Below are 13,374 nucleotides of genomic sequence, written 5' to 3'. Positions count from 1 at the left end.
GGTCCAGCTCACTAGCATCGATAGTGCCTCACTTCAAGTATGTCCTGTGCGTTTTGCTTCCTGCCCTGCAATTTCTTGCACACTCACTGAACTCACATGTGTGAGTTAACATGTGAATGTTAAGAGAATGGGGAGTTAACACTCCAGGGTGAAATCTCTACCAGGGGCTAAGAGCTAGTGGATAAATTCTTTCCTTTTCATCCCTTGAATGTGTGGTTTCTGAGATGTATTTCATTAAGCTCCTCAGAAGATTGGTCATTAAATAACCAGTTGCTTGTGGCAGTGACACACTAGAGAAAACTTCTTTGGGTTGACTTTCCCTCCTCCTTCGTTTACTTCCTTATCTTTTACTTCTCCCTCGAACACACTCCCAAATAAACTATCTGTATGTAAGCCTTTGCTGTCAGGGCAGCCCAAGCTAAACAGAAGTACAGAGCAGGGGTTGGCAAACTATGGCCCATGGCCAAAACTGTTGCCTCATTTTGTAAATAAAGTTTTACTGGAACGTAGCCATGCCTTTTTGTTTATGCATTACTATGGCTACTTCCATGCCATCAGCAAGCCAAGGAGAGAGGACTCAGGAACCAAACTGCCAAGCCTCAGTTTTTCAATCTAATTGGAAAAATGCAAATATTTGTAAAAAAGACTGGTTGATAAATTATTTATCCCCAAACAATGGAAATCTGTGCTACCATTAAAAACATATTTTAGATATACTATTTAGATATTTTAATATATATAAATATCTAAAATTTTAAAACATCTGCCTATAAGGAAAGATTTTCAAGTTATATTACTAAGTAAGATTGAAGGTACCAGAAGAGTGGTGATCCATTGGCATGGCATTTTAAAAAGTCTCTGTGGTTGCATATATTTTAAGAACTTTCTTAAGAAAACTTTAAGCAACTGTTCACAATGACTGTCTCCAGTTGAGTGGCACTACAGGCTAGGGTGGGTGAGGAGAGACTTAGACTTTATATTTTATACCTTTCTGAATACTTTGAAAATGGATTGTTATATGAGTGAAATACTCTACCTAATAATTGAAAAATGAACGAAATTGAAGGACTGTCAGTTATTCACAACTTTCTCCTCTTGGTGCCCTAATGGAGTGAGTTGGAGTTGGAGGCTGTTTTGGATTATGTGAGGGAAGTTGGGTGAGGGAAGAGGTGGATAGTCAGTTTGAGGGTAGTATAAATGCACAGAGGACAAGAGAATGAAGGGTAAAAGAGTGAACAATCTAAAGGTTAAAAACCTTTTAAAATTACGGCCATGAAATTTTGTAGCTCAGTCCACGCTCCTCTGCCTGTTTTTGCAGCTCCACAGAAAGGTCTGAAACCATTGACAATTATTTTAGAAAGCCATTCCTGTGAGAGCGAGACCTCATGAAGTAATCATTTTAGTCAGTTTCTTTTAAAGAGTTATTTTTAAGTCTGATGAGTTTTTGGGATTTTGGGGGATTTCAGCCTGAGGCTCTCTGTATAATTGTCTGCTTTTTATGCCAGTAATCAGTATCTAAAATTATTTATATATTTAGTTTATGTGATTAATATCTCTTTTCCCACTGGAATGTAAGCTCCATGAAGGCAAAGACTTTGTTTTCCTTACTGCCATATTCTTTTTTTTTTTTTTTACATCTTTATTGGAGTATAATTGCTTTACAATGTTGTGTTAGTTTCTGCTGTGTAACAAAGTGAATCAGCTATATGTATACATATATCCCAATATCTGCTTCCCTCCCACCCTCCCTATCCCACCCCTCTAGGTGGTCACAAAGCACCTAGCTGATTTCCCTGTGCTATGTGGCTCCTTCCCACTAGCTCTGTTTTACGTTTGGTAGTGTATATATGTCCGTGCTACTCTCTCACTTCGTCGCAGCTTACCCTTCCCCCACCCCATGTCCTCAAGTCCATTCTCTATGTCTGCATCTTTATTCCTGTCCTGCCACTAAGTTCATCAGTACCAATTTTAAAATTTTTTTTTAGATTCCATATATATGTGATACCATTACCGTATTTGTTTTTCTGATTTGCTTCATTCTGTATGACAGACTCTAGGTCCATCCACCTCACTACAAATAACTCAATTTCGTTTCTTTTCATGGCTGAGTAATATTCCGTTGTATATATGTGCCACACCTTCTTTGTCCATTCATCTGTCTGTGGACCCTTAGGTTGCTTCCATGTCCTGGCTATTGTAAATAGTGCTGCAGTGAACATTGTGGTACATGTCTCATTTTGAATTGTTGTTTTCTCAGGGCATATGCCCAGTAGTGGGATTCCTGGGTCATATGGTAGTTCTATTTTTAGTTTTTTAAGGAACCTTCATACTGTTCTCCATAGTGGCTGTATCAGTTTACATTCCCACCAACTCACTGCTGTATTCTTAAGATTTAAAATAGTCTTCTACCCAATAGTTTTTATATTTATCCAAGGAAGGCATGCAGTAAATACTTGTTTAATCGGTAGTTGTATTAAGATAATTATGGGGACAAGTGGAATTAGCAAGGGGTGGACTCCACAAAAGAGAAAACTTTAATCTTATGGTAACAAATTTGATTTTTCTCAGTCTGACTAAGGACATGACTGGAAAGGAAGATGTGTACCGAGGCCCAGCCATCAGGGCTCTCTGCAGAATCACTGATGTAAGTTCTTTGTTTTACTGAGGTGTCAAAGGGGACCTATGTTTATCTGCAGGTGGCCATGTAAATTTAGTAGGATTCCCTGTCTGACTTTGTGAATCATCAGCAGAAGAGGAACATGACCACCAGAAAGGCTTTTGTGGCTCCAGGTTTTTTTTTCTTTTAGATTGTTTTTTCCTTTTGTTTATTTAGATTATTCTATTTCTCTCTATATTTACCCTCATGGACTTTTGTCATAGTCAGGGCACATTGCTTGCAGGAGACAAAAACCCATTCGAATTTAGCTTTAAAAAAAAAAAAATCTTTCTTACAAAATACAAATCTCTCAGAATTTGAGGTAAAGCTTACAACCAGAACAAGAAATAGGGCAGCTCTAAGGAACTCAGCAGCAAGATTCTCAGATATTTACTATTACGATCCATCATTTACCAGGCTCAAGCCCTCTCATTTAAGTATTTAAGAGAAAAAATCCGATTAGCCATCAGCCAGCCAGTGGCTTGTTATCTACCTGGGTCCAAATCAGGTGTTTAACCTTGACTTAGTCTGTTGTATTAGGAGGGATGAGGTTATAGAGTATGTTAGGCTGTCCCTTTCTTGGAACTCTGAGAAGGAAAGGTTAAAATGAAGGACAGGCTGGGCATTGCCAAGCAAATTGAATAATATTCCAGCTATATTCATGATGGGGTGTATTTTATGTATATGCTTGCAATCTTCTCAAATTTCAAAGGTTGAGCAGGATTAAATGGTAAATCTGGATCCTAGGAGGAGTAATAGAAATGGTTTAGTATTTTTCAGTGCTCAGTTACTTTATTGTGGTTGCTTTTGCTTTTAGCATTAAATTGATACCATAAGACTTGACCATTCCAGGGCTAGCTAAGACTCTTCATCTAAGTATCGATCTTGGTGTGTTTATGCATCCTTACTTACCTGCCACCACCTTCCCAGTGCTAAGCTTTCTTCCAGATAAATTAAAAAGAACTTTATTTTCAGAGGATTTCCTATTGAGGACTCAGTATAGTAGCATATTGCACATTTAATTTCTTATGAATCTAAAATAATCAGAGATTACAGTTGATTATAGGACTCTCTGGGATCCATATAAAATACGTGCCCTACACGTAGAGGTACCTTCAGGACTTTAAAAGCATCCCCATTTAGGAATTTCTTTTATAATATCCCTGATAGGTTCAGCCTCTACTTGTGTATTTCTTCCGAACTGGGATTCTTCATTTTGAGATAGTTTATTTCATTGTGGAACAGTTAATTCCTCTTCCTTACAAATGTTCCTTCTTTTTTTCTTTTTTTTTTTTTTGTGGTACACGTGCCTCTCACTGTTGTGGCCTCTCCCATTGCGGAGCACAGGCTCAGCGGCCATGGGTCATGGGCCCAGCCACTCCACGGCACGTGGGATCTTCCCGGACCGGGGCACGAACCTGTGTCCCCTGCATCGGCAGATGGACTCTCAACCACTGCGCCACCAGGGAAGCCCCCAAATGTTCCTTCTTAAAGCTGCCACTTGGTTGTCTGGGTTTTGCCCTCTGGGATCTGATTATTATATGATAAGCCTTTTAATGCATTCTAAATATTTGCACAGAGACAAATATGTGACTTGTTTTTGTAAATTATTTTGAAGTGGTAGTTTTGGATGAAAATGTTCTGCTTCAACCGCTTTTTCTTTATGAATGTTCTCAGGGAACAATGTTGCAGGCCATTGAAAGATACATGAAACAGGCCATTGTGGATAAAGTCTCCAGTGTATCCAGTTCAGCATTGGTATCTTCCTTAGTAAGTGAACAAGTAACTGGTTCTCATGCCTGGTACAGTTTCTAGTTGCAAAAACAAAGTATCAGTATGATTCTCTCACAAATGAAATATTTAAAAATATGTATACATTTCTGTTACTTTGTACAATAATGCTTTACCTGAAAGAGGAACATTGAGCAATTAAAATGGGCAGTTATAAAAACATGAAATTTTCATATGTTTGAAAGGTTTTGGTAATCAGAAAGCTATGTTGTATATATAATACAGATAGTGGGTTAGGGTGGGATGGGGATCAGGGAAGAAACTGAGCTAATCTCTTTCTTTAAATCTTCCTTTGTGACCTGCCCTTCTACCTCTTGTCTCTTTGTCCTCTGCTTTTGTTGGTGCCCTATGTCTGCAGTGTCCTTCAGTCCAAAGTCTACTGTCCCATTACTAAATTTCCTCCCAGGAAGTGCTGTTTGTTTTAGTAATATCTTTTCTTTCTCTTTTTTATCAAAACAAAATTTATTCATGACAGCCTATCACATTGTATTTGATTAAAATTGGTTACTAATGTGTGAATGGATTAGATCATCTGAATCACGAGAGTTGCTGGTTCTGGAATATAATTGGTCAAGTTTTACAGCAGGTACTCTACTTTTTTATGGTACTCTGTTTTTTTCTTCCAGGTGAGTTTCCTGGAAGTAAAACCTATAATGTTAACATTATTTAAGTACCATCCTATTAATTATCCATTCCCTCCCCGTCCTTCCCCTCTCATTACTTCCCTTTATACACCTTTCCCAGCCCACAAACATATGCTCACCTTTGCAAAGGGGTCTTGGAGGAAGTGTTTCAGGTTTATTAGTTGTCTCAGAGACTTGAAATAGACTTATAAAAGCTATAACATTGTTTCTCTTTTCTGGAAATGTCTGTTAGTAATTTTCCAAGAAAACTAACTCATGTTTCTAAACTTTTAGTGACTATGCATGATCTGTTCTCAATTTTTTCTGTATTTAGCACATGATGAAGATAAGCTATGATGTGGTTAAGCGCTGGGTCAATGAAGCCCAAGAAGCTGCTTCAAGTGATAATATTATGGTCCAGGTACTGTCATTGAATCACCTTAGCTTATGTCTCCACATCATCTTTCTTTAGCCCTACATTTTAGGGGCAGTTTATTGATTCCCCACATGAGTATTAGCTAAAGGCTTATATTAAGCAGCATGATATTTATATTAGTGCATATTCCCAAGTGAGTATCCCACTAATTATGATTACCACTGTAGGCCCTGCTATAGTGTTTAGTAGAAACTGTAGGAATGTTTGAGAAGATTCTTATATTCAGTGGTGGTTTGAGATGCTCATTCCAGAGGTCATAATTCATTTCAGTCCTTTGTTTGAAAAATAATTTGTGAAGATGGATGTTCAATTCCAAGCTTTTCAGGCCTTGATTATACTAGACATTAGAAAAACAGTAAAGAGTAATTATCACTTTGTGAAGCTTTAAAACTGTTCTGTTGGAAAGATCTCCTTTTGATATTCATTACGCTATTCTTAATTAAAAGGAACAAGATTAAATTCTTAACTGGCAATTTTATGTAAAGTACTCCATTTATATTTGAGAGGGTACTTATTTATCCTCTTTTAATGTTTACTTCTCATGTTAGCATATTCACTTATGAGGAAGTAGAGTAGTAATTTTTCCCTTGGGAAACATTCTCACCTTCCTAACTCTGATCATTGTGTTTTTACACAAAGTGCCATGATAATTACATGCCATAAGCCTACTTCAGGAGATTAATCCTTTAACCACTAACATAACCACAGATGATTTAAATCCACTAAGCAAGACCTGTAACACTGGTTAAAGCCTTGGACCTGAGAGCCTTTGTACTAACGATGGATGGGGCAACGCTGAACCTGCTAGAGCCATCTTCAGATTGTATGTCACCCCCTTAATACTTACCTAATCTGTATTAACAACTTCTGAGGGTAAATTAGAAACTCTTATCCTTTCAATCATGCCTGTGTTTGATTCAGTATGAAAAAGATATTCTATTTCTTTACATTAAACTTGGGTATCTTTTTATTAAAAATGTATTTCCGTATGATTCTATATTTATGTAAGTTTTATCCTCTTCCTACTCAGCCTTCTCTCTATATCATATTCTTTTTCTTGTTCTTTAGTACCATGCGTTGGGAGTTTTGTATCACCTTAAAAAGAGTGATCGCCTTGCTGTTTCTAAGATGTTGAATAAATTTACTAAATCTGGTCTCAAATCACAGTTTGCCTACTGCATGTTGATCCGAATTGCCAGTCGCTTACTAAAAGAAAATGAAGAGGGGTAAGTGTTTTCAGCTAATCCTAAGTAATTTTCCATTTGCTGGTTAACATACCTCAGAGTTTATTTCCTTTATGAATATTTTTTGGGCAATGTCGACTTTACAGATGGATTTGGTGTTTTCCAAATCAAGAAAAAAAATATGGGATTCCAAGAATCACAACTTTTTTTTGTGGCCTCTCCCATTGCGGAGCACAGGCTCCGGATGCACAGGCTCAGCGGCCATGGCTCACGGGCCCAGCCGCTCCGCAGCATGTGGGATCTTCCTGGACCGGGGCACGAACCGGTGTCCCCTGCATCGGCAGGCGGACTCTCAACCACTGTGCCACCAGGGAAGCCCAAGAATCACAAATTTTATTTTTACTTTAATGTATGCTCCAGCATATATACTTAACAGATTATGATTGCTAATAATACAATAAATAACAAACTGATATTGAACAAAAATATTTATCATAGGTTATATAGTAGCTAAATGTGAAAGCTGGAAGTGACATTAAGAATCATCTTGTTTATCTTTTTTATTTTTATAAAAGAGAATGTTGAAGTACTGCATTTAATAATTTATTTAAAGCACATGAGGGAAGCTAGTAGAAATACACATTCATAAGGTTCTTATACTGTTCATGAAGTAGTGTTATAGTATCTGATGGTAGACTGATAATATAAGGATGAATACTGTAACCTTTTGAGTAATCACTAAAAAAACTAGGAGATATAAATGTCAACAGAGAAGAAAAAATGGAATATTAAAAAAAATATTCAGGGCTTCCCTGGTGGCACAGTGGTTAAGAATCCACCTGCCAATGCAGGGGACATGGGTTCGAGCCCTGGTCTGGGAAGATCCCACATGCTGCGGAGCAACTAAGCCCGTGCACCACAACTACTGAGCCTGCGCTCTAGATAGAGCCCTTGAGCCACAACTACTGAGCCCATATGCTGCAGCTACCGAAGCCCATGTGCTTAGAGCCTGTGCTCCGCAACAAGAGAAGCCACTGCAATGAGAAGCCCACGCACCGCAATGAAGAGTAGCCCCCGCTCGCTGCACCTAGAGAAAGCTCGTGTGCGGCAACAAAGACCCAACACAGCCAAAAAAAAAAAAAAAAATTTCAGCTGAGCTTCCTGCTTTCAGTAATGGTAGAGTAGCTTGGCTATATTAGCCCTCCTGCAAATACTGATTATATCATTAGTCCAAAACTGTGCGTCCGTGAAACAAAAGAAGCCACACTATTTGAAAGTACTGGTGAGTGGTGAAAAGCAGGCAAAAACTGGAGGGAAATTACTGCGTGGAAGACAGAAACTATACTGGGTGAGATTTGTGTATATCTGGCTGGTCTCTGAGGGCACTCCACAATTTTGGGGTGTGGGATCATAGAAAGCCATAGTATTTATGGACAGTGGGGACAGAACACAGTTTGAAATTAGAAGAATGATGAAAATTTAGGGTGGAAATCCTGGGAAAGAGGGAGCCACAGGTACAGTGAGCCTCAGAATCAATTTTAAACTCTGCAAAAATCTTTGGCTGACTACTCAAGTGTGCTTATACAGGGGAAGACTCTAGTAAACCTGTCCAAAAGCAGTAGCTGTCAGCTGAAAGAACTGAATGGAGAGTTCACTTGCAACTCACCATGGAGAAGATAACGTTTGGAATTCGATCCCAGCTCAGTTAACTGCCTGCTACAGGAACATCTTAGATTCTAGAGTCTTTGCATTATATCGTTCACAATGTCTATATACAGTAATAACTAAAAAAATAAAAATAAAATAAAATTGCTAGAAGTGCAAAGAATTTGGGAAATGTAACCAGTAGTCACATTTTACTATAAGCAGCAAGAGGAAACCAGGTCATACCTTCACCACTTTCCTTGGAAATTCCCTCAAGTAAATATCCCTCAAGTAAATACCCAAAAATTACAAATTCTGCTTTCCACATAACTGTAGGACACAGTTTCACTGAGCTCTGTGCCAGTACATAACAAGGATCCACCTTACTCCATTTTACAATAACAAGTTTCTGACTTCCTTCTGATCCTCCAAGACCAGCTTTCTACAAGCAGTCTGTGAGCCCTCACTGCCTCTCCTTCAAGATCAAATTTATAATAACAGCCCGTCAAGGCATTTTAGATTTTCTTCATTATGCTCACTAGAATTCTTCCAGCCTCTGCCTATTGTCTGGTTCCAAAAGCAGTTCCACAATTTTAGGTATTATAGTAGCACCTCACTTCCAGGTACCAAAATCTGTATTAGTGTTTTATTGCTGCCATAACAAATTACCACAAATGTAATCACAACATCCATGATCTCACAGTTCTTTAGGTTAGACATTGGTCTCATGGGGTAAAGTTAAGATGTTGGCAGTGTGCTTTTGCTTACTGGAGGCTTTGGGAAAAAATCCACTTGCAATCTCGTTAAGGTTGTTGGCCAAATTCATTTCTTTGTGGTTATAGATTGTAAGTCCCTGTTTCCTTGCTGGCTGTCAGCCAGGGGTTGGTCTGTGCCATTTAAGGTAACATATTCACAGGTTCCATGGAGGAAAGCATGGACATCTTTGGGAAGCCATTTTGCCTGCTACAAGTACAATAACTGAAATGGATTATTTGCTGGATGAGCCTAACACCAAACTAGAGATGGCTGAGGAGAGTGAAAGTGTTAGTGAATTTGAAGATAGTGCTATAGAAAGTAACTAATTTGAAGAACAGAGAGAACAGATTAAGGAAAAATAAACAGAGCTTCAGAGAACTGTGGCATAATATCACTTGATATATGATTGGAATCCAGAGGGAGATGTGAGAGAATGGAGCAAAAACGGTATATGAAGAAATAATGAACAAGTATTTCCCAGTATGCATTTATTCTAGAACTGTAAGGTTGACCTAACAGTCAAAAATCAACATAATATTTCTCATCTAAAGAATAAAGGAGGGCTTCCCTGGTGGCGCAGTGGTTGAGAGTCCACCTGCCGATGCAGGGGACACAGGTTCGTGCCCCGGTCCGGGAAGATTCCGCATGCCGCGGAGCGGCTGGGCTTGCACGTCCGGAGCCTGTGCTCCGCAATGGGAGAGGCCACAACAGTGAGAGGCCCGCGTACCGCAAAAAAAAAAAAAAAAAAAAAAAAAAAAGAATAAAGGAGATAAATCTTAACATCTTGATGCTAAAAAGCAATTGATAAAATTCAGTGGCAATTTGTAATTAAAAATATCTTTTCAAAGCAAATAATAGAAGGGAACATAATTATTCTGGTAAGAGTACCAAAAAATCTACAATAAACTTTATACTTATTGATGAACAATTAAAGGCTTTTCCTTTAAGATTGTGAATGAGACAAGGATGCTTGCTAATCCTGTTTTTTAAGTAACATTTTACTGGAAGGCCCTACTTGGTGCAATAAGTTAAGAAAAAAATAAAATACCTAAAGATTTGAAAGATGACATGAAAGTGTCTTTGCAGACAACATGACTGTGTATATAGAAAGTGCAAAATAATCTATATATTACCTATTAGAATTGATACATGCATTTACCAAAGTTACTGGATAGGCTAATATCCAGAATCAATTTTATTTCTACATACCAGCAACTGATCAATAAGATACAATTTTGAAAAGATGGTACCATTTTAATTAAAATCAAATCATTAGGAATAAATCTACCGAAAATTGTATACATCTCTACACAGAAAATTATCAAATGTTATTTAAAGTAAGACTTGAATAAATGGAGGGATATATCATGTTTTTAGATTAGAATATTCAATACTGTAAAGATAGCACATCATCTTATTTTGATTCATGAATTCATTGAACCCTCAATCAGAATTTCAATTGACTTCTTTTAAATACCAAACAGAAATGCATACGTTTGTGTGTCAAAAGACATACCAAGGATACCTTTAGTACTGTTTTTCATAATAGCCCTGAAATGGAAGCAGGCCAAAGGTCCATCACTGGTAGAATCAAAAAATAAATTGTGGTATATTCATATAGTAAACAGTATGCAACAGTGGAAATGAACATATTACATTGTCAAATGTAACCACATGGATAAATCTCAAAGAAGTCACATACAAATACATTCTGTATAGTTTTGTATAAATTAATTTCAGACTTAACTGGCACAACTAATCTGTAGTATTTTTTTGTTTGTTTTTGTTTTTGCGGTATGCGGGCCTCTCACTATTGTGGCCTCTCCCGTTGCGGAGCACAGGCTCCGGACGCGCAGGCTCAGCGGGCATGGCTCAAGGGGCCAGCCAATCCGCGGCATGTGGGATCTTCCCAGACCGGGGCACGAACCCGTGTCCCCTGCATCGACAGGCGGACTCTCAACCACTGCGCCACCAGGGAAGCCTACCATGATGAATATTGGTGTTAGATGGAAGTAAAAGCATGTTAAGGTTTTTGTGGTTTGTTTTTGTTTGGGAGGAAGATATTGTTAGTGATATTAAACTTTGTCAGAAATATATATGGGTTAGTAACTAAGAATATAAATGGAATATAAAGCTTTAATAATGTTGAAATAAAAATGGAACAAAGAAAAGTTGATTGAAGGTTGGTAAGGAAAAAATAATAAAGGCAAAGTATATAAATAGAAAAAAGAAAATAAATTGGATAGAATTAAGTGTAAATGTGTTATCTCTTGCTGTGTGACAGATTAGCCCAAAACATAGCCGCTTATAGCAGACATTTATTATCTCACAGTTTCTGTGAGATAGGAATTTGGAAGTAGCTTAGCCGTCTGGTTTTGGTTCAGGGTTCTTCATGAAGTTGCAGTCAAGTTGTCAGAGCTGTAGTCATCTGAATCTGGAAGATTCCAATTTCATTCATGCAGTAGTTGATAGGCCTCAGTTTCTTCCTGGCTATTGACCACGTGCTTCGTTTCTCACTTTGAGAGCCTTTCTCTAGGCTGCCTGGACGTCCTCACAGCCTGGCATCTGGCTTCTCCAGAGTGAACTGAGGGAGAGAGCCTAAGGTGGAAGCTGCAGTGTTTTATAACCTAATCTTGAAAGTGACATGCCATCACCTCTGATGCTTTCTCTTGGTCACACAGACCAACCCTCGTATAATGTGGGAGGGGACTACACAAGGATGTAGACATTCAAAAGTGGAGATTTGGGAGGACCATCTTGGAGGCTGGCTAGCAAACAAGATATTTCAATTATAATAATAAATGTAAATGGGTTTACTTACATTATTAAAGGATTACTTATTAAAAGAGTCTCAGATTGGTTAAACAAAATAACAGACCTACTATATAGCTTTTTACATAAGACACTTCCAAACAGAATGACGAGGAAACATTTCAAGTAAATATGTCAAGAATATATGCTAGATATATACTAACACAAAGAAATAGTTTAGCATTATTAATCTAGCCCCAATAGGAATCAAGGTTTAAAGCATTAAAAATGACAGTGGGATTTTGTATTTTGACAAAAGTAATGGTCTTAAAAATGGTATAACAGGAGCGATCTTACATATACTTAACAGCGTTGTTTCAAAATATGTAAAGCGAAATGTTAAATACAAGAAATTAAGGTCTTGGGAGACTTTATTTATTTTTGGATTTTGAATTTTATTTTTTTATACAGCAGGTTCTTATTAGTTATCTGTTTTATACATATTAGTGTATATATGTCAATCCCAATCTCAAGGTCTTGGGAGACTTTAAACACTTCTCTTAGATGGCCAATCAAGCATAAAAACTTCAGACTGTCGTTGACCTGTATATCACTGATAACAAAATTGACCTTGGATTTATAACCCTGTGTCCAAGAGAGAATACATAATATTAATTCTTTAAAATTTTTAAATTGAGAAACATAATGTACATATAGAAAAATGCATAAAAGTTGTAGTTGTATACATTATGTCCACTTTCTGTGAGACACTCTTATATACATTAGGTGGTAGTACATTTCTGGTATTTCAGAAATGTTTTATGTATCCTTCTTGGTCATAACTACCCCCAGTAGAAACCACTTTCTGACTTTTATGGTAGTTATTTCTTTGCTTTTATTTAGAATTTTACCCCCCTGTGCATGTATCCCTAAACAGTAAAGTTTAGTTTTCCCTTGTTTTGAACATTCTGTCTGTAGAATCATGCAGTATTTTGGGTCTTGTTTTTTTTTTTTTTTCCACTCAGTATTCTGGTGTAAGATTCACCCTTGCTTTTGGTGTAGCTCTAGTTCATTTTAATTATATTTTATATTTCCTTGATTGAATACTTCCTAGTTTATTTATATTCATTCCTCTATTAATGGGCGTTTGGATTATTTTCTGTTTGGAGGACTTATTAATAATGAAATGGCTATAAACAGTATCCCTGTACCTCATACCACACTGCCTCATTACCATAGCTTTATGACTTTGTATGTAAGCATGCATTTCTATAGGATACATATCTAGGAATAGAATTGCTAGATCATTGGGTATACATCTCTTTACTAGCTAACGTTAGACTTGTTTTCAAAGTGATTGTACCAATTTACACTCCAGCCAGCAGTGTGGGATTTCCTGAGGCTTGATATTGTCAAACTTTAAAAATTTTACTAATCTAAGGGGTATATTATATATTTTTTATTGAGCTATAACTTGCATATCATAAAATTCACCTTTGTAAAGTGTATAATTCAGTGGTCCTTAGTATATTC

The 13,374-nt window shown here is 37.3% G+C and overlaps 1 protein-coding gene across 1 annotated transcript in view; it reads left to right on the top strand.

Moving 5' to 3' along the window:
• The window catches only part of COPG2 (COPI coat complex subunit gamma 2), a 129,366-nt gene that overhangs the window by 28,649 nt on the left and 87,343 nt on the right, over positions 1–13,374 (top strand). The window contains exons 6-9 of the mRNA XM_065884270.1: positions 2,569–2,644; positions 4,334–4,426; positions 5,405–5,491; positions 6,575–6,732. Of these exons, the coding sequence (XP_065740342.1) occupies positions 2,569–2,644; positions 4,334–4,426; positions 5,405–5,491; positions 6,575–6,732 (414 nt within the window). The remainder of the gene's footprint in view (positions 1–2,568; positions 2,645–4,333; positions 4,427–5,404; positions 5,492–6,574; positions 6,733–13,374) is intronic.

The sequence above is a fragment of the Phocoena phocoena genome, chromosome 9, assembly GCF_963924675.1.
Source record: "Phocoena phocoena chromosome 9, mPhoPho1.1, whole genome shotgun sequence".
Lineage (NCBI taxonomy): Eukaryota > Metazoa > Chordata > Mammalia > Artiodactyla > Phocoenidae > Phocoena > Phocoena phocoena.
The sequence above is the reverse complement of the archived record's forward strand: the minus strand, read 5'-3'. Positions and strand labels throughout refer to the sequence as shown.